The sequence below is a fragment of the Haemaphysalis longicornis genome, unplaced genomic scaffold (assembly GCF_048455015.1).
Source record: "Haemaphysalis longicornis isolate Haplotype H1 unplaced genomic scaffold, Haemaphysalis longicornis Haplotype H1 scaffold_11, whole genome shotgun sequence".
Classification (NCBI taxonomy): domain Eukaryota; kingdom Metazoa; phylum Arthropoda; class Arachnida; order Ixodida; family Ixodidae; genus Haemaphysalis; species Haemaphysalis longicornis.
The window spans coordinates 124,025,992-124,047,993 of record NW_027526214.1 but is presented as its reverse complement, the minus strand read 5'-3'; the positions used below and the strand labels follow the sequence as shown (position 1 = coordinate 124,047,993).

Below are 22,002 nucleotides of genomic sequence, written 5' to 3'. Positions count from 1 at the left end.
AATCGAGGCCTCTAAAAAAAAATGATGTTTAATATTCGATTCGATATTCAACTTTAGGGATGGGCGAATATAGATTTTGAGGTTCGAAGCGAATTCGAAGCGAATAGTGATTTGGTCGAATTATTTCGAATCGAATAGTTCGAATAGTGCACATTGCAAATCACAAAGACAAATGAGCAACTTGTGACCTGACTAATGTACACAATTTTTTCTAATAATTAGAACTCACGTAGGCACAGCATTGTGTAAAACTATTACCAGTTGAACATATATTGCGAAATCTTACACACAGCTTTCCTTTGCTGTATTCACAAGTTTTCATGAAGAAATGCCTGTTGCACCACATGCTCTAGGTGCAGCAGTTTCTGCCGGCTGCTCATTCACAAGTTTAAGCGCCGCCTAGAAACTCGCAGAGTTAAGCTCCGCTAAAAAAAGAAGTATTGTAGCCACTAGTATCCTCGGCCGTAGCCAAGCAAAGCGCAAGTGACGCAAGTGGCTGGCCGCCATTTTGAATAGGCTCGCTTAGTGCGGCGTACTGCTAATATACTGGCTAGTGTGCCGACCGGAGCGCTTCGCTATGGGGAAAGGTGGCGCCGTTTGCAATGAAAGCCCACCGATGCCGCCAGATGTCGCCGCTTGACGGGAGGGTGCTAACTCAGCAGACGATACAGTTTTTTTTTTTCGCTTCGGAAAGCGGTAAAGTGGCCTGGTGCGTCCGTGATTAAAGTGCTTGTGGACGTATTTTTTCTTCGTCAAGATTCGCCGTTTATTGTTCTGTGTGGGTGCTTGCACATTCGAGCCATTCCCCAGCAGTTTCGGTCTGGTATTGCATCGGTTCTGCAGGCGCGCGCGCATCCGTGCCACGCCAAATCGCGCACTGTGGTTCACTAAAAGTACTTTATGTAATTTTAAAATCAGCTGAAAATTGCAAAGGTATGGCACACATCAACAATATGATAATTGCACCGTTGTGTAAAAAGCGGTTACCGGCCAAACAATATCTTCGCAGATGCATGCTACGCGGCAGTATATTATCTATATTTTTACGCGGCTTGCAGAATAGCAACGAGGCATTTGCACGCCCTATCCGCACGCATCGCGCGGATAACGCGTAGCACTCTTCGAGCTCACTTGCAGCGCCGAGTGACCAAGTGGCCAGTTTCTATATTTTATTATCCTTTTTTCCTTGTGCTGTATGTTGCAATTATAGTGTCCAAAACTGCAACACACAGCGCAAGGCAAAAAAAATATAGAAACCAAGCACTTGGTCACTAGGCGTGCGGACAATTTTAAAAGTTATCGCTGCTAGGCGTGTAGATAAGGGCAGCCCCGCCCGCACCCTCTCGCCTGGCAGTGCTCCATGCGGCGGCCGCCGGCATTCATCGCTCGCGGTGCCACCCGGGAGGCCGCGGTCGGCACACTGGCCCATATATTCTAGGCACTGTAGTACTGCCGCACTGAGCGAGCCTATTCAAAATGGCGGCATGCCTATTCAAAATGGCGGCCTCTACAAGTCTGCTGGCTTGGTGCCGCTATGTTCGGAGCGGTGTCATTTCAGTGCCGCCTTTTTTTTTAACCTAAAGTGTGCTGGCGGCCGAGAGCTTCGTCGAACCTCCAGGCAAGGCAGCAACTCGGCAGTGCCGGCACTGATAATAGAAATGTCCATGTTGGTGGGTCTTGAGCCAAGCCTGGGGTAACTCTCGGAAAGCTTGACCGAAAAGATTGGCTTTTAGCTGCCTATTCGGGAGCATCGAATAATTCGAAAATGTCGAAAATCCGCATTCGAACCGAAGCGAATAACGAATAGAGAGCTATTCGATCGAATATTCGACAATACCGAATATTCGCCCATCCCTATTCAACTTTCTTTCCAGTGTTTGATTCGATATGCGTTTCGAAAGTTACTTTTCGGTGTTTGAGTTTTCTTCAGTAACAAGGTTTAGCTGGAAGTGGAAGTGGTTCCCTGTCTGTTGTGCTGGTTTCCTCTCGTATCTGCATCTTTTGTGCCTTGAAACCCTTTTCATTCGTGTCAAACCAACCGGCCCACATGCTGCAACACTTCCCCGTTTGGGACCCAGCTGTGCTGCCACCCACCATGGCGAGGGAGTACTTGGTGCGCCGCCACCACGAGACGGTGCGTGCGTGCGCCCCTCCGTGGTCGGCCCGCGAGGAGGTCAGCCGTCGCTTGACCGAGCGCTTGAGCGTCAGGCTCTGCTTGGAGTTGCGCAGGGTGGCCAGGGCCACCGCCTCCGAGAAGTGGCTGTCCGCACGCAGGACCTGCACGCCACACGTTGCGCTGCGTCAGACACCTTGAAGGGAGCGAGGGAAGTTGGGCAAAACAAGGGGACGGGCACCACAGGCACAGCTGTATGCACAGCAGCCTCAGCACTTGTCATGCCTTCCTGTGTTGTCGTCCTGTCTAGTTCGTACGCCGTTGTTTTCACGATCACAGAGAGAGGGAAAAGACCGAAGAACGGGGGTCGAGGGGGACCACAGGGAAATGAACTGTCCAGCGCTGAAGCCTCCTCGGGGGCAACTGCGCGCATGCCATACTCCTACGCACACAACCAGGCCCAACAATTGACAGACCTTGGGGACAAAACTGGGCTGCACCTAATGCAAGGATCTGGCCCAACAGCGCAAGCCACAGCGCGTTGCATGCTGTGTCCCCAGCCATGCCTGCAATCCTCTGCGTGCTCTACTGCGGCTGGCAGCACTGAGGAGGAGTTTCACTGTCCAGCCTGCAAAGCCCTGCCACACGGCCTCCGTCTCTAGTGTTCGTGCTTTTTTTCAAGGTCACGAGCAACCGTGCAACCTTGAAAAAAAAAAAAAAAACAAGAAAAAAACAAACAATAACAGCCACTGCCCTCTAGCACACGTGAGAGGAGAGTTTCTATAGGTGCAGGGTTTCTAAGTCTCCTCTCCAACTAGCTCAGGCTCTGCCTATTCCCACCAACAGCTCACATTCCACATGAGCACATCCAAGGAACTGCGAAGTTTTCCCCACAAAGCCATTCCCTCACTACTAAACTCAAACTGTAAGCTTTTCAAACCAGGGTTTGTCCCAGATGGGCGGATGCAGTGTAGGTGGCACCCCTCAGCATAACAGCTGCCTAACCTATGAGCCCGGACTAATCTACGCTTCCTACGCTGTCGCCATAACCATAAAAGCAGTGTACACTGGCCCACAGTAATTACAGTTGGACGATCACAATAGTGGGACTCCCTAAGGCGCATCTGAAGTTCTGCTGCGTGGTGCCCTATAACAAGGCGCAGTTGTTGCTTCCATCAAATCGACATCATCCAGCTCGAAATGACCGCATTTCGGGCCAAGGTGTAAGTGAAATCCACTGCAGCTAGCTACGATCAACACTCATGGTGAGGGGGGCAAACTGGAAGGAACACACCGCCTCTTCCTCTCCTCTATTTTTTTCTTAGGGGGAAAGGAGGCGAACTCTCGCATCACACGCGCATCCCAGCTACTATTTCAAAGCCTGCAGTGCAAAAGCAAGCACTGCCAGAGCGCCTCCAATGATGGGTTTCACACGCCCAAGCTGTACCCCTGGGCGGCTATGAGGCGCACCACAGGGTTCCTCTGGATCAATTTCGAACCTCTCATAAAGGAACGCAGTAAGGTACCAATATTGCCAAATTTTCTCATGGCATCACATGCCCCAGTAACATCTGTAAAACAGAAATCTTTGCGAAGAGGGTTTACAATCATGTTTTATTGGTCATTCCTTACTCCACGTGCAATACCCAAGGCATTCGAGGCGTATTCTGCCATAAGTCGCTGTCCGTAAAACCCTCCCCGCTATCTTCTTCGCCGCATCAAATACGACACCAACATCCTCATCACTCACGCTGGCACGAGAAAGCCACACGAGAACCCAGCACTGCCAGGGTCATGTTTCTTCACAACATGCGGGAAACACAAGGCACACATTCCGCCATCTAGCACACAAACTCTCATTGAATAAGAGCGCCAACGACAAAACCTGCGCTGCCATCTATGCTTCGCAAAGAAAAGCACCATTTGACGACGACCACAGGTCGTCATGGGCAAAGAAGTGGTGACTGCTCATGGCAAGCCTAGGTCTTCATAAGCCCTTGCAGGGTTAATGTGCGTTCTTCGCCTCCATCAGAAAAGCAGCTGCCACGGCCGGGAATCGAACCCACGACCTTGGGTTCATCGACCAGATTTAGGGGAAGTCCCCAAGGTGGAGTAAGTTTCTGCGAAGGAAAGTATGACATCCACCTGAATGCAGCCACACGGTTACAAAGGAAAGCTATACAGCTTTCTCAGACACTTCGCAGAGGAAAAAAAAAAAAAAGAAAAGCTGAATGCAGCGTATGGCTGCATTCAGGTGGATTTCAAACTTTCCTTCGCAGGCCTTGGGTTCAGCAGCAGAATGCTTGAGCCACTGCTCCTGGTTGTGGCAGGTTACAAGAGCACCGAAGTGCAGCGGTGATCTGACTACATCTGCGCAGGGCATAATATTTGCCGGTACGGGTAAAACGAAAACGTACATTTGATGAGCTACGCAACTTGGACTGAACCTTCCAACCAGTATGCCGCCCACCACGGCGCATCGACAAACTTCTGCTGTGCGATCTTCAGGGTGGCCCAGCACCACAGTACTTTTCCCAAGCATCTATACTGGGGAATGGAACTAAACAAAACCTTCATGGAGCCGTATCGAGATTGCAAGGTCCTGGTGATGTCCCAGCAGGCCAAATAAAGGATACCCCAGAACACTGCGAGCACCCCCGACACCAGCACTCACTCCCACAACACACTCGAGGCTCACAAACAAGACTGTCTATAGGCACATTTTCCTCTTTTCCCTCCTGAACCCTTTCTTACTACTGGTGGGCCAAAGAGCCCTCCTGCCGCCATGTATGTCGGGTAGCAGCGTTCTAATTGTCCTTGGCATGGCTTATAAACAGGCTCAAAAGTTGCCCGTGGCTGAAAAAGAAGACAATATTATCGTACACGATTACTGCAAGTTGTTTGATTACAAAAGAGGAGAGCCAAGGGACTTATCTGACAGGGATTATTTATAACTTTCATACAAGACAAACAAAAAAAGAAATGTCACCTATTAATGTTGTCTTCAGAAGCGAAAAGAAGCCGCGTAGCTAGCCAAGCCAAGTAGGCGAGGAACACCGGTATACTCGAGAACAAGTAACAAACGGCAAAGCTCATGTACGGTATCACTCCGCCTAAGCGACGGACCCGGATGTCAACAGGCGAGCGCGTTTTGAAAGGAGACTGCTATGAATGCACGATATCGTCTGCGTTTCCTCGTGTAGTTTTGTGTCGTTGCTGCTGAGTTGAGCACAGTGAAATCTCGTTGATACGTTTTTCGCAGGAACCGGAGAATAAAACGCATTATCCGAAAATCGTGTCATCCAAACAGGTTAAAAAAAGAAAAATATTCACGCTCCATCAGCAAGCCACTTTTATGGAGCAACATTGAAGTAACTGCTCTATTTATGCTGCCCTTTCTTCTTTTAAATGTCCAGGAGTAAATTCTTCTAAAACGTACAAACAGAAGCTGCCGCTCTTTGTTGCTTTGGCAGACACTGCCTTGTACGACAATCCGTGTCGTGCCGTTAATAGGTGAAGGCAGCGCTTGAAAGTTTTGAATACCCAAGGGCAGCGCGATGTAGGCAACTGTTTCCCATAGGACTGACCTCTCGAAAATCGGTTGAGTTGAGTTGAGTTTTATGGCACATAAGCAACTAAGGCTATCATGCGCCAGACAGGTGATACTGTACGTGTTTACTTTTGTGTGTGTTTGCTTATTTTTAGAACATTTAGAGCTTGTTTAAGAGTTTCGCATCTTTTAGAAAACTAACAAGGGAGAAAATTTCAACAAAGGCATAGTCTCCTATGAGTAAGCTAGGATGAAAAGGGATGTGTTGTTTGTAAAACTGTGGGTGATGTTATTTTCCTGGTGACCTCAGATTTCGCACATGAGAGCAGGATGAGATCTACTGTCAGGTCTTGGCCACATTCTTCACATCTCGGCTTATCTTGTTTCATCAGGAGAAAGTCATGTGTCAGATGAGTGTGTCCCAAGCGAAGGTGGCATAGAATGACTTCTGTGAGGCGATCTTCACGTCTGCTCGTTTGCCAATCTGATACAGTGGGTTTAACCGTGTGCAGTTTGTTGTTGGTTTCAGTATCCCATAAGGACTGCCGTTTGGCTGCGAGTTTTCTTCGTATAAAGTTCATGCAGCCGCGGTGAGGAATGTTTACTTTAGTTATCGTTTCATTACTGGCCTGTGCGGCTCTCTCGTGTCCGTTAATTCCCATGTGGCTAGGAGCCCAGCAGAATATAATTTTGTGCCCGAGGGCTGTTACTAGTACATCATGTATTATGTCTCCTACTACAGGTTGGGACGCATTTCTGTAACTCAGTGCTGTGGTGGCGCTTAGCGAGTCTGTGTAGATGATACTGTTTTTAATTTTTTCTTTTATTATTCTTTTTACAGCCACAACAATGGCCTGACATTCCGCTGTGAAAATCGAGGCACATTGAGGTAGCCCGACCACCTTTCCCCATTTCCCTTGCACTACTGCAGCCCCAACGTAGCACGCTGTTTTTGAACCGTCTGTGTAAAAAACTGTGCGGTCTTTATATTTTTCGTTGCGTGCTAAAAACTCCTGCATGATGTGTTCACGTGGTGTTCTGGTTTTTTGAAACTGTGTTAGCGTAAAGCCACATACAGTAGGAAAAGTATACCAAGGTGGTACATAGTTGGTCATGTCTCTGGGCAATTTCAGGTAATGCATCCAACATACCCAGCTCTTGGCGTTTTTCTTCGAACCGAAGAAGTGATGGTTTAATTGCTGGGGGTTTGTTAATAAATAATGTCCTTGAGAAAGATTTTGTGACTATGGGGAGACACAGATGTTTTGGTAGAGAACGGATCTTTAGGATGTATGAGCATGTCAGCCTTGTTCTTCTGTCTGTGAGTGGTGGTTCATTTGTTTCCACGCAGAGGCTGTTGATGGGTGATGTCCTATATGCCCCAGACGAGATACGTAGACCTAAATTGTGGACTGGGTCTAATCGTTTCAAGTAGGATTTTCTGGCTGAGCCATATACGATGCAGCCATAATCCAAGCAGGAGCGTACAACAGAGCGGTAAATTTGTAAAAGGCAGGCCCTGTCTGAACCCCCGTGTTTGCAGGAAAGGACTTTAAGTATGTTTAGAGCTCTCGTCGCTTCCTTTTTCAACATATTGATGTGAGGAAGGAAAGTGAGTTCTCTGTCAAACATTATGCCAAGAAATTTGTGTTCGTTTTGTATGGGTAAGTCGACTTCCTTGAGGTGTAGATTGGCATTGGTCTGTAAGCCTCGTCTGAGTGAAAAAAGAATAGCTACTGTTTCGTGTGGTGAGAACTGAACACCGTTTCTGTCCGCCCATGTTGTTAGTCTATTTATAGTTAACCGTACTTGTCTCTCGCATGTTACTACATTGGAGGATGTGCAAGCTATTTGGAGATCATCAACATAGAGAGAATACATAGTCAACTTCGAAATTATTTTGCATATGAATGAATGAAGAGTCTTTATTTATTGTAGAATGGCTCCTTGGCCTAATAGGGGGGAAGAAGGGTGTCGGAGAAAAGAGAGAAACAAAGAAAGAAGTGCGCACACACATGCGTGTACATGGTGTACATTTGCAATCACATGCGGCGATCGATGCCTGCCTCGTAAGCGAACGCCCCGAGGGAGAGCAGGGTGTCGCGGCTGTTGTTGTTGGGGGTGGTCCATTGATGCAGAGTGCTGATGTGCGGTGGCAGATGCTGGGCACGGGGGTCCTGGTAACCAGGGCACTCCCACAGCAAGTGGGTCACTGTAGGGCACACTTCCATGGTAGCTCACTATGAGGCCCTGTTCCTGGTCGCTGTCGTCATCGGTAGCCCCGGGCCTGCATCGGTGGTGGGCCCGCCATTGGGCGAGCACGTCTTCTGTTAGTGCGGCCCCCGCACGTGCCTTGTGGATGAGGACCTGAGCCCCCCGTGGCAGTCCTTGGGGCAGTGGGTGGTGGTTGGCGGGGATGTGCTGCCAAACGGCGCGCCTTCGCTCCTTCTTGGCTGCCAGATGTTTCGCTCTTGGGTCGGGGTTGTCTGGTGCGGGCATTGTCTGGGTCACCAGGGCGGAGCGGTCGTCCAGTAGCTCGCTTGTCAACGCCTGTGCGGCTCCATCGCCAATGCCACCGGCGTGACCTGGTACCCAGTCCACCCTCACCTCCACTCCATAGTGCCGGTACAGCACTGTGCTTGCCATGTTGATCCCGTGAGCAAGCGTGCCAGACCTGGGGGTGCGGCCAAGGATTTTTATGGCCGCTCTGCTGTCTGTGTAGATCACCACCCTCTCCCCTGTCTGCCTCAGTCCTCGACGGGTCCCCCCACAAACCTCGTCCACTGCACACAGGATGGCGGACAGTGACATCTGGTCTGGGCTAGGTTGGTGCTCATGCACGTGGATCGGTCTGCATGTGCCGATTGGGGAAATCGCAGCTAGCCTGGCTCTGTGCGTGATGGGGTCCCAGGTAACTGCCCTGAACACATAGTTCCAGGTTCTGTCAGTACGGCCAGCTGCTGCTCTACGCTCAGTGTCATGATCCTGCTGATGGCACTTTTTGGAGAGTGGTTTGGGAAGCTTGAGGAGCACATCGAGCCAAGGCTCCAGCAGGCGTGGCAGTTTGGGTGCATCGGGGGGTAGTTCTTTTGTGAGGGTGAGGAGTCCTCTGCCCGCAGTTGTGTTTTGCCGTCGTAGTTCATGGCCTTCATTGTGCGCCTCGATAAAGGCTTTGAGGGGAGGGAGGCCGGAGTACCTGTAGAGCTCTTCAGTCCACGTGTGATGCGGCAGGCCAGTTATTGCGCGGAGACATTCGAGATGGAGGACCTCCAGTTGTGCGTAGTGTGTTTGGTTCAATGTGAAGCAAGTGCTCCGTAGCATGCCTCAGAAGTGAGGGTTGCCAGGCATGCATAATGTCCTGATGGTGCGTGTGCCGGCACCACCAAAGTGGTTGCCTATGAGGTGGATGAGGTGGAGGTGGAGGCGCCACGTTGGCTTAAGCTGACGGATCCATTCCTTCGGTCCACCAACCTCACTGAGGGGAACCCCAAGGATCCTCACCCACCGCTCCGCTGGTCGGGTGATGGTCTTGTCGGACAGTGTAAAGGCACATTCCCACTCGCAATTCGCCACGTCGCAAAGCGACGAGCCGGCCGTCGCTTTTCGTCGCTTTGCGACGGCGGAGCAGATCGCTCTCGGTCCGAATTCCCTCGTCACGTGACGGCCCCGCAAAACCGGTAAGCCAATCATGGCCGCGGAGTAGGCTGACGTAGCCAGAAGCAAAACGTTTCTTTACATCCGGCAATGGAAACGGCGGCGGGTGGGCGAGCGAGCCGCCGCCGCTGGGCTCGCTTGGCCAGTGCTTGGCCCTCTATCGCCGGCTGTACCCGCCGGGTAGGGCCGGCAAGCAACTTCCCGTGCGCTTCGGTTCTTTCGTCAGTGGCTTCAGCGTACGCGTGCACCAATCAACGAATAGCGTGGAACTCATCAGTGTGGAGAAACGTGTATGGATTGTAAAAGCAAGTAATCATCGTATACAGGTGGATAGCGAGACGGTAGGTTGACTTGCAGCCTCTTCGTACTTCTATCGGCAACTGTTAAACACGCGTAGAGTTCGGAGGCGTCAGAACTTTGCGCCCGTGAAAAAAAGTGAAATTTGTGGACCGTGATGCGGGTGTTGTGGCGTGAAAGCAAGCGTGTGCATTTCTTCGTGCAATAATATGTTGAAAAGAGCCTTCTTGAGTTTGTTATTTTCTGCTCCTCCCGCAACACGCAATGCTTTCGGCATTGTTCCAGGTTAGTAGCGTGTGCATTTCTTCGTGCAATAATATGTTGAAAAGAGCCTTCTTGAGTTTGTTATTTTCTGCTCCTCCCGCAACACGCAATGCTTTCGGCATTGTTCCAGGTTAGTAGCGTGTGTTTTAGTTTGCTTTCTACCTGCTTTTGTCGCGCTCGTGTAACATAATTTTCTTTGACTGCGAATGGTTGACGCACCAAGGAGGTCGTACATACAAGTCTGGAAGCAGCTGCGCTGAACGTAGTCGCATCATCGCTGATCGAAAGTGCGAACATTGCCTCATGGCCTCATCGCGCAACGCGCGTCGTAGCGCGACGAGGCGAATCGCCAGTGGAAATGTACCTTAAGGCTTGTCTTCGCTTACTCCGAGTCGTAGCCACCTACCAGGAGGAGGTTAGTCTTTTCCGGTGACGGCTGCATGCCAGTGGAAGGGAGATAATTATCGATGGTGTCCAAGGCTTGCTGCATGATTCCCGGTACATCTGCTGTGTTCAAGTTCGTGCCGTTGGGGTCCACCCATAGCGTGATGCCATCCATGTAGAATGTCAAGCCCAGGTGCGGAATTTTCCGTAGCTCTACAGCCAGTCCTCGCATCATGATGTTAAAGAGGACTGGAGACAAGATGGCACCCTGCGGCACTCCCCTGGCATTTGAGAATGTCCTTGGGTGGCCTGAGCCAGATTTGACCTCAAACGTTCGGGCTACCAGGAATGATCGCACAAAGTTCATGATTCGTGTGCCAACTCCAGCCCCATCGAGAGCTGTCAGTATCGCTGTGTGCACCACCGTGTCAAAGGCTTTCTGCAAGTCTACTGCCAGGAGGATGCCAGGAACCTTAAGGCGACCCCGACGCCCCCCTCCCACCAACTGGCGCAGTAGCAGAAGGCTGTCTTGAGTGCACAGCCCTAGTCGGAAGCCAGTCTGGGCTGGATTATTTTGGATATAGAGTTCATTTTTACAACAAACAGTGTTGTGCTTAGAATACACCCCTGAGGGACCCTGTTTTCCTGTACATAGGTCTTTGAGACGGTTGAGCCCAAGCGCCCTTGAAATGAACGGTTTGCCATAAAGTTGTTCAGGCACTTCAGCATTCTTCCACGGATGCCTAATTCTACTAAATTGCGCATGATTCCAAATCTCCATGTGGACAGCAAGGCAGTGTTGCTTGTGTATAAATGCTTCTCGTATAGTATTTCCGAGGCGGACAATATGGTCAGTTGTCGAGCATGCTTTTTGAAACCCGCATTGGTGAGCATCAACAAGTTTGTTTGATTTTAGAACAAAGCTTAATCTGGTGTTTATGATATGTTCGAACGTTTTGGCAAGACAGCTGGTAAGGGCAACAGGTCTGTAACTACTAGGAGAGGTTGGCGGCTTCCAAGGTTTGAAGAGTGCTACAATGAGTGCCTTTTTCCAACCTTCTGGCATTCTTCCAAATACCCACATTTTGTTAAAAAACTTCAAGAGTGCTTCAACCGATGGACCCGAGAGATGTGCAAGCATTCCGTAATGTATTTCATTTGGGCCGGGGGTGGTCTCCTTACTGGTCAACAGAGCTCTTTTTAGTTTTTGAAGTGTAATTAAACTGTTGTATGGTACGTTTGTTCCATCATATGTTGGAAGTCTTTGTTTTTCTGCTGTGTTTTTGACCTTCAAGAATTCTTCAGTGTAATGTGCAGAACTTGAAACTGTGGAGAAGTGTTCCCCCAGTATATCTGCCTGCTCTGTTATGCTTGTTTGTACACCTGATGCGTGTAGGGGGAGTAGGTCTCATTTAGCCTATGAACTTGCTCCCATACCTTTTTTGATGTAACAGAGCTATTTATGGAAGAGACATCATATGGCCACGAGGATTTCTCAGCATTGCAGCGGATGTACCTTGCTTTAGCTCTTTTCTTTTAAAATATATCAGGTTTTCCTGTGTTGGGTACCTTCAAAATACACCCCATGCTTTATTTTGCTCCTTTTTTGCCTGTTTACACTCTGGGGTCCACCATACCTTGCGGTCTTGCCTCACCACTCCCGTGGACTGTGGAATAGCTATGCGTGCAGCATTAACGATGCAGGATGTAAATACTTCATTCAGTTCGTCAATGCTAAGACTGTCGAAGAAAACTTTGTCTAAACTTGCGTGGGAAGTAACAGTTCCCAGTTGGCAAACTGAAGTTTCCACCGGCGTGGTTTCGTGGGGATAATGGTTGGTGAAGGTATTACGCTGATGGTCACAGGTAGATGGTCGCTCCCATATGGATTGTCTATGATGTCCCACTTAAAATCACTAAAAACACTTGGCGAACTAAATGACAAATCTATGCAGCTCACTTTCCCCAAGCTTGGAGAGCAGTATGTAGGTTTGCCGGTGTTTAAAAGACAGAGATTATTGGACAGAATAAAATCCTCTAAAATCTGACCCCTTGTGTCAGTTTTTTCACTCCCCCAAAAAGTAGAATGGCCATAGAAATCGCCAACTATTAAAAAGGGCTCTGGTAGTTGATTTATTAAGTCTTCAAAATCTTGCAGTGTTACGGTGAGGTGTGGTTCAATGTACACACAGCACACTGTGACTGTTGATGCTGCGCCCAGGCTGTGATGCTGCGCCCAGTTGCACCGCAACAGAGTAGGATCGGGTATGCGCCGGTGAGAGTCGCCTCCCCGCCTCGTGAAATGTTAGGTTCTCCGTCACTTTGAGTGTGAAAATTTCTTTTTCTTTTTTCCATGTGGGGCAAGCATGGGAGTATGCTGCGTGGTAGCCCTTGCAGTTCACACAGAGTTGTTGTTCACATTCGCAGTTCTCGGCAAGGTGTTTGTTGGAGGCACATTTGGCGCATGTGTCGTGGCCCCGGCAGCTCAGCGAGCCATGGCCGTAGCGTTGGCACTTGTAGCATCGGTGCGGGTCTGAGGGTGTGCGTATGTGGGGTCTGAGTTTCATCTTTGCGTGCCCCACCTCTAAAGATTCAGGAATGATGCTCAATGCGAAGGTGAGGACGATGTGCTTAGTCTCAATTTCTTTGTTTTCCCGTTTGATTTTGATTCTGTAGACATTCGTGACGTTCCGTTCTTTTAGGCCTCCAAGAAGTTCCTCCTCAGATGACTCCACGGACTGCATTCAGTGACCTGTGTTCACTCACAGTTACAGGGATGCCTCCAAAGGACGTCAGTTGCGGCACTGATGTTTGTAGAGCAGTTCGAGGAGGAGGTCTCCGTTGGCCAGCTTCTCGATGTTGTAGCCTTCACCACCACTGGTGGCCAACGACGAAAGGGGGGACGAGGCGTGCGCTTTTTTCTGTGTCCTTACTATGCACCACGTGCAAGCGTGGGAAGTTGTCGGTGCCCCCTCTTTTTCGAAAGGGGTCAGCTGAGCGAAAAAAAGGAAGCCATGAAATCGAAAATCTGTTCGGCCATGGTGCAGCCACCCACCAAGGATCCCAATGACAGCAACTCGCGGGCAAGTCCTGTCCCCGCCAGCCATACACCACGACTGTAACCAAACATGGCTGAACGCAGGGTCCTTCGCCACACAAGGTGAACCACCAGGAAAAAGGGAAACTGAAGAAGGAACAAGGCGACAGGAAAGTTATTAGAAAGAAGACAGGAAAGTGAAAGATGGAGGGGAGGATAGGAAAAGGTGAGTGCCGATTCCCCCCGGGTGGGTCAGGCCGGAGGTGCTGTCTACGAGAAGCGGAGGCCAAAGTGCTGTGTTGCCTCCGCCAAGGGGCCTTAAAGGTCCGAGCACTCGGCGTCGGCTCAACCACCAGGACCCTCTTTTCCCCGGTCACGGCGCTGGCAGGCACGGCTAAACGTGGGTGCTCGGGGTCCGTGGTGTCGCACAGTACACGCAAACATCTGCTTTAGCAGATGCCCCCTGCGGGGTGTCGAAAATCCCTCCCGTCACTCTAACTTGCTTGAAGCATGTAAGCAGGATGCTTTCCTTTCACCCATGCTTTGCACCTCGCGTTTGTTTTACACCAGGTCCAAAAACGTGCAGCTTCTTGAGAAGTTACTCTTGCCGACCGACAACAGTGTTGAGCGCTGGCACGGGCAAAGCAAGCTCGCCTGCCGATTCCTCTTCGGGTCCTCTTCCAATTGGCGCCCAATTTCCGCTTGCGCCTTGCACTTCTTTGACGTTGACGCAAGCTTGGAAACACGGCCCCGCATAGCAACAAGAGAACAAACCGCTGTGCGAGAAGCACGGTCCATGCAGAAGTCGGGAAGGGAGGTCGCGCCTGCCTTCTCCCTCAATTACTATGATACGATTGGCTACACGGCGGGGCCTGACGTATGGTCAGCCCTGCACGGAATGGCCACGCATTGCAGCAATGTGTTTGCAGCAAAACCGGCGCTCCTGCTCCCTCGGCGTCTCTGCAACGTGCAGGTCGCGGCTTGTTGGGATGCGGTTGGAGCGAGCATACCGAAGAATAAACGCAACATTACTGGAAATGTCGGTCGAGATCCGCTTTTGTAATCGTATTATCCAATTTCCGGTAAAATGTGACTGCAATAAACGCATGAAAATGCATCATTCCTAAGGGACGTTGGCCGGGAACGAAAAGAAAAACATAATATGCGAAATCGTATCAACGAGATTCCACTGTATAAGCGTATTGAGTGCAAAAAATCACGGAAACACTCCGTGCCATGTTTAAAACACTCCGAGTAACTTGCACCACACGCGGTAATGAGGCACAGCCGCCACTTCCGTTGCCATTTTTAAGCTGTACCCAAGTTTAGCGGTTACCTGCAATGTCACATCACATGACCGCAGCGGCATGTGACCCCCACGGTGCGACCCCCTCTGGGGACTCACATTGTAGAGGTCGTCGGCATTCATGTCGCTGGCGTTGTTGGCGGTGGCCGCGCGCACTCGCAGGGTGAGGTAGCGCCAGTGCTCGCGGTGACGCCGGCTGCTCCCGGCCGCACTGCCGGCCGCCCGAGCACTGTCCGCACTGGGCGGCTTCTCCGAGATCACGGCATCCGGCTCCGTTGGACTGAGGTCATCTGCGCACGGTTGCTCAATTATGCACGGGAAACACACTTACATGGTCTAAACGACACGCAACTTTTTCTTGTGGAATCCAGGTCCCCAAGTTCGTATGAAGGCCACCGTTCCATAGAGCGGGGTAACCGCAGGGAACTTCTACACATGTTCGGGGAAGCAGTTTTAACGTGGCACTAACCATCCTGAGGTCACCATTAAGTGTCGTCACACGACACCACCATTTGCTTAAAGAAGAGCTCCGTCAATTTCAATGCATGACTCAAGAACCGCATAAGACTGCATTTGCTGTTACAGACAGGTTTCAAAATACCTCTTTTAACCTCGTGTACAGTTCAAGGTATGTTGCTGCACGGCTCACTGTTTTGGCTGCCAGCACTCCTTTTGGCAGCACGTGAAATCCTGCTAGCAAACAGTATTCGACCGCTCTATCAGGGAAACCGTTTCTTGAGTAATGCCCTCGTATTCATGATAGCAAATAGCCCACAAAAAATTGGCTGTCTGTCCCTTTAAGCAGTACAAAAGACCTGAAAGGTGACAGGACGAGTGCACAAGAAGCGCTTGAACCACGACTTCAAGATTCCCTCAGTCGCCCGGCCACAACTCCTTGTTACACCGGACAAGGCACACCCTAGTTTGGCCTCCTTGGCATGGCCTGCCAGGGGAACTGCGCATGCACGAAGGATGGAAAGCTGGGCCACTTGGTCACTCGGCACTGAGCACAGCTGAGTACTGGTGCTGAAAGACAGGGAAAAGGGACAAACGCTAGACACTGTAGTGCGTGCTCGTACGGACACCACGGCGACCACTGATGTAGTGTGTGCTACCGAGGGAGGGCACCTCTGCCACGACTGCTCGTGTGTGCCCAGGGAAACTAAAGCCTCGGGGTCCGCTGCCCGTTACCCGGCGTCGTGTGTTCGTGGTTAGCCGGGCGCGTGCTTCTGGGAGTACTACGCCCCACAACAGACATCAGCCGATTTTTACCAGACAGGGTGCCACAGGGCATCTTTGACGCATTTGGTACTGGTGAAGAAAGCAACACTCGTGGCAGCACCCTTTTCATAGCACTGCCGAGCAGAGAAGTGTGTTTTAAAATGCAAAGTAATGCGCACGCACGAACCACAACTGAGTTTTTCCCCCTCTCTTTGGCACACACACCCTGTATCAAGTAAAATTGGGCTGCCGTCCCGCGTTCGTCCCTTCTGCATCCAGCACCAAGACCACGTCCTTTCCTCTGTGCAGTGCCACCCACTCATGTATACTGGGCACGGGGTCGTTCATTTTGGGCCTGCAATTTCAAGTATCCACTGGCCTGGAGCTCAGGTAAACCTCACAAGGCAAGAGAACAAGACAACCCTCAAGGTATGTTCATCACCAGACCAGATGTTGTAATATATTTGCTAACAATAATGGCATTTCCTTTCCTTTGCAACGTAAATCATCTCTAGACTCAGCAAACAACTTGTATTCAAACAAATCTGTCTGAATGGTTAAGCAGTAAGGAGTCGTGAGTAAGACTACGCTACAGTAATTAAAAGACCGCGAAACAGCAACAGAACCGAAATTTCAGTCTCGGAGAGCACATACTAAACACTTTGTTTCAGAAGTGGGCAAAGCAGCTGGGTGGTATCAACGACATCTCCTTGCTGGTTACGAATAACCTCGCATTGTGGATTAGTGTACCCTGGTCCAGGGAGCCTGGGATCACTACGCCCTTACAGCACTAGACAAACAAGCCCTGCGGCCATATGGAAACTACTCTGGGGATTCCCCTAACTTGAGGAACTACTTCAGAAAGGAAAGGTGTTGTGGCAGATCACGTGTTCCCGTACTGAGCACTACATGCAGCCACAACAAGAGCCCATGGAGAATGTGGCTGGTCTGTTAATGCGATCCCGTTGTCCCTGTAAACTACTGCCTGACGGGTGATCACCTCTGCGGGGCACCCTGAGCGCCAGACGCCCTCAGGGGCCCCCGTTCCTGTGCGGCCCAACGTGGGCATCTTTGGGCCCTCGCCGGACAGAAGGAAGGTTCGGCGCTCCATGTGTTCCCTCCAAGCACCCACGGTGCACGATGGGGGAACCCGTGATCCCCGCCACCACCACAAGTGCAGAAGGGGAATGCACGCTGGTCTTCTTCGGCACCCCGTAAATAGCACACCGAAACACACTGACCCACAAGAGGAGGGGCACTGACCGAGGTTGCGCGAGGGCAGCTGCCGGATGAGGTTCCTGGTGTGGAAGGGCACGCTGGGACGCCGGGGGCCCTCCCCTCCGGCCACGTCCACCCGCGACGAGTGCACGTAGCCGTGCTCGTCCTCCTCGGGGCCCTCCACTGCGAGCGGGAGGGGGCACCACTGTGGCGACACTTCCTACGAGGGCACACTGCCACCCCAGCCGAGGCTGCGGGATTTGCGAGTGGGGGAGAGCCCACACTCCACGGGGAGGAAGAGGAGCGGGGGCTGGAGGGAGAGAGTGCGCATTGGGTCCGCGAGAGGTCCGAGGGCACAGGGATGGGGGAAGAGAGAGACTGGCCAGGGAGGGAACAGTCAGCTGTCCCCCACTCGCCCTACCTAAAAGGGAACTTGCACATCCTGACCGCCCCTGACCGCTTTTAACTGGCTCTATCGCTTTTCCTTCCTTGACGCACACAATGAGCATGGCTGTTTTCCTTCTATAGGATCTTCAGCTGCGAGTCAGTGCTGTGTTTGTGTTCACCCCATCTCTGCCTTCGCCCTTCTTGCGCTGCTTGCACCATGAACGGAACAAACAACTGCAACGACAAGACGGGCAACGTGGTTGTTCACAGCTGACGGAAAGGGGAGAGCCTCCAATCGCCACCATCATCACGAGGGCAACTGAGGGGTCACCTTTTGACATGCCGGCCCCACAGAGACACCGACAACCGTACATACCAAAGGTCTCTGCTTCCAGGTGCACTTAGTGCCATGAAAAGAAAGCGCGTTGTTAAGCAGAGTGCTGGGCGAAGGCAGAGATGGGTGTGCAAACACCCGCATTTGTGCAACCAGGCACAGGCTTTCCCGCCACATATTCCCTCGCACTCACCTTTTGCAATACAGGTATGGCTCACGGAAATCCCCGTGCAGGAATTTTGTTACAGAGAGCACAGCACACTAAAGCTCCCCAATGCTGCCACAGTAGTTTACGGGTGTCGCACCTAAGAGTATCGTGATGCCGTTCTGTTCTTAGGTCTTTAGTAAGGGATGCATCCATCCACCTCGGTGAGCCAAACCTCAGTGCAAAAGGTGAACACAGGGTATCCCCGCAAAATATCAAAACTCAAAGAAGGCATTCATACATAACAAAACAGGCACCGTGGAGGTCTGTGGGGGCGGCTTTTGCACTGCCGAAGGCATAGAAAGGCTGATGCTGATGACGATTATATGCACTGACCAGCATATACACACACCCCCATACTTACCGCCGCTCCCTTGGCTTCTGCTACAACCGGCACTGTTGGCAACTCGCAAGCCCTGTGTGTCAAGTTGTGCCCTACCGCTAAATCACGCCCGTGCTGTGGTTTGAAGCAGCCATGTACTCAATTTACTCAGCTGTAAGGGACATTGTTGATTTACTGTATGGTGCAACAAGCTGGAGCTACACGTGGGCTCTGAGGCACGCAATAGTGGAGGGCTCCTTCAAATTAATCTTAACCATTGGCGGATCTTTCACATGCACGGAAATCTCAACGGAATAGGGGTGTCCTTGCTTTTGGTGTGCACCCAGAAAAGTGGCCCCCATGGCAGGGATCAAATTCGTATTTCTGAGCCCAGCAGCATGACGCCTTAGCCAGTATAAGGGAGATGTCACTCTGCTTTGCTCGCCAATCAATTTCACACAGTCTACTGTGCCAGTCCACACCTCAGTGAGGCCCCAGCAATAACTTCATTCGTGATGGCAAGGCAGAACAAATGCACAGCCTCAGCGTGCATAACAAGACTACTTACTAAGCTTCTATTTGATAGTCCCAAGTCACTCTCACAACTACTACTGATAATAAAATATTGCTGTTTCTTGTTCATGACAAGTAAACTCGAGAAAAAAGTCAAAATAGCTATATCTGGGTCCAGCTGCTCAGAAACAAAAAAAGTGGGTGAAACCTGCTATTGCCTATTTGTTGTCCTTAGTTCATGCAACAAGGCAGCTATTAACACTATTTCAAATGCAAACCCCTGTGGGTGCCTAGCAGACAACATGCTAGCAGAGGAAGGGCTCCTCTCAGCATACAGGTTTGGTTTCATTTCGAGAGCGAGATATTCAAAACCGCCCGTTACCCAGACTGCTGAGAGGCACGTATGCTTTCACGAGTGCTGTCATAAAGGTCCCCACTGTAACTTCCCCCCCACCCCCTTTTTTTTTTACAAAACATTCGCAAAAACTGTTTGGACCCATAGCCAGCGGCTAGTAAGGGGTCCAATACAAAAATGCAAGAATTGCAGACAACACATGTCAGTACACATTGTCGACAGTAAACTTAAAAAACATTAAAAGACACTCTGAACACTCGTTAGAGCACAGATTTCTTGAATGGGTACAATTCTAAAAGCCAGTGAAATAAACAAGAGCAGGTTGAATTTTTAACAGCAATAACAACGGCAATTGCATTTGTCACTCAGGTCACAATGAATACACCAGAATCACTTAAAATGCAGGATGTCATCACACTTTATAAGAAGAATGACGTCATTCGATAAGGGGGTATAAGTGGGAGAGAACGTACAGATAATAGCTGCAAGCATGAACTCAAAGTGCGGCATTCATTTTAAGGTAGTGTGTTTTTATTGCAACAGAAAATTGTTAGCAACTTTTACGTCATGTGGCAGGCTGTTCCAGATCTTTACACTAGTAAATTCCAGCATACGTGCACCGTACGCATTTCTTTTTACGGCTAAGTTAAAGTTTCCAAAGGTATAGCCCCATGTTGCACGTGCAGGAGTATTGGGTGTAGACACCTCAAACGGAAGGTTGTTCCTTATTATGTTCTGGATGCATTCAGCAGTTTTTTTCTTGCGAAGTAGATCAAATGGTAAGACGCATAGTTCAGTAAACAGCACCTTGCTGGGTCGAGAGTAGCCAGAAAGCGTAATTATTCTAAGAGCTCGTTTTTGCGCTCGCCTCAGCCGCTCTAGGTAAGTATCGCATGTCCAGCCCCACGACTCGATGCAATACGTAAGATGAGTGTGCACTAACGTGAAGTATAGGACTCGCAGAACATCGGTGTCGAAGTATTCACGTAACTGGATTAGAGCAGAGCAGCCAGCAGTCTACATAATCCACAAGGTACCTTTCAGCGAATGCTATGGCAGGTGCCTTTGGCATGCCCTTCTTGAAGCCAATTAAAGCTCGCAAAATCTTACCAACTGCGGTTACCAATGCTCAAAAAAATTTAACTCAAGCAAGCCTCAGTCCTCCAGTTCAAAGTTAGCTCTGCTCACAAATCCAGCACGTTATTATGAAACTGCACAAGTGGCAGCCCTACAGCAATCACTTCGAACTTGAATGCGGCTCATCAAATGCTCTCCAGAGAGCTGGATGCTGTGCACCACACGCGTCACTGGTTGCACGGAGACTGCCTGGCTTTATTCAGGAAATCGACACAGGCCAGCCACTCACATTCGTGCAGCGGGATGTCATCGGAAGAGTGTCCTTGGGCCATGGCTGCAAAGAGAAGCACGTTGTTGTCACAGCAGACACACGTCACAGAGCTCTCACCTCGCAAAAAACTGGGATTTCCACTTCTGGCAAAGACCTATATGACAAATGCGAAAGGCAGGTGCTGATGCTCCGACAACTTTGGTTGAATCAAATGTTTGTTCAAATTCAGCATTTGTTTAGGCAAAGTAGTTCGATTCATGATGTGGTTGTTCAAGTCACGTCTGGAGAGACTATGCTTTCTCCAACCTTGATGTGAACAAACTCTTCTTAGACGCGCGGAAAACTACAACGTGGCGGCGCGATTTGGGATCGCGAGGAGCATGTTCACTATTTCCCTGGCTTTACGTCAGCCTCGAGGGTGAAGACCAGCGGCGATTACGAGAGAGGTTGGCACTCCGCACCCCAAAAATCGGTGAATAGGTGCGTCACCAATGTGAAAAGGATGCGTACACCGGTCCGGCCGCCTCAATCCGATCCCGCTAGCTCCGCCGCTGATGGCAACAAGATCGTCAAGGTACTCAGACAGCCGCAGCTGTGCGTTCGGTCTATTCCGAGACAGGCGCGGCTTCTCGGGAAAGACGCGCAACTGTTACGCCGGCCGTTTCTTCGGCGCTAGATCGCACGCTCGGCCACGACTACGGAACGGTGCAAACTCGGGCAAGTTTAGCCCCACAAAGCGCACTGCCAGTCTGCGTACACAGCGTAACGAAACAGTACCAGCCAAGCGGCGAAAATTCACAGAAGCACACCCGATTCCACCCGCGTCGACGTGACCGTTAACAACCCATCCGTTTTTAGTTGATCGCGACAGGCAAGGGTTGAATATACACGGCCACTGCAGCCCGCTCAAGGAATACGTCGGGTTTACGAAGCTGTCACCTGGAAGTGCGAGTTCGTCTTGACCGATTAAGACAAGTTATAATAAAGAGAGCGCAACACCGACCTGCTGTGAAACCGGAGTCTGTTACAGGCAGGTCAAAGGCCGCGTTTGATAGTTGCACAAGTGCGCGTCATTTGATGCAACCGATTCCGCCGCAGTTCCCATATTCACTCGATATCACGTATCACGTATCGTATCGTCTTGCCTGCTCGCAGCGCAGCAAAAATCCTTTCAGTTGAAAGGCAATATGGACGCATAGAGTAATGATGCATTCATCTTAGGAAAAACGTGAGAATATCGGTCCTGTTGTTTACACAGGCACGCGGAACTTCCGCCAACGAAGCGGGAAATTCAAAATCAACAGAAACAAAACATTGTTTAAGGCAGGCGCGGTACTTGGACCGTTTTTCTTGCGTAATAACGTCAACAAGCCTGCTGCACCAGTACAGCGAAAGTGGCGAAAACGACACTAAAAGTCCAGGTACAATATAAACAAAAAAAAATGGGCCCATCTCCCCGCGAGGGGGACTCGAGTAAATGCGTCGCATAGGGGG

The 22,002-nt window shown here is 50.4% G+C and overlaps 1 protein-coding gene across 2 annotated transcripts in view; it reads right to left on the bottom strand.

The window, feature by feature from the left end:
• The window catches only part of LOC144160988 (transmembrane channel-like protein 5), an 88,631-nt gene extending 66,915 nt beyond the window's left edge, over positions 1-21,716 (bottom strand). The window contains exons 1-5 of one of the 2 annotated variants that reach the window (XM_077692050.1): positions 21,512-21,716; positions 20,527-20,571; positions 17,090-17,227; positions 14,705-14,895; positions 2,095-2,277 (exon numbers count right to left, since the gene is read on the bottom strand). In XM_077692050.1, the coding sequence (XP_077548176.1) occupies positions 2,095-2,277; positions 14,705-14,895; positions 17,090-17,227; positions 20,527-20,569 (555 nt within the window). In that variant the 5' untranslated portion in view covers positions 20,570-20,571; positions 21,512-21,716. Of the gene's footprint in view, positions 1-2,094; positions 2,278-14,704; positions 14,896-17,089; positions 17,228-20,526; positions 20,572-21,018; positions 21,209-21,511 lie in introns of those variants that run through there. The other variant, XM_077692052.1, reaches the window with a different exon arrangement.
• Positions 21,717-22,002: the final 286 nt, after the last annotated feature.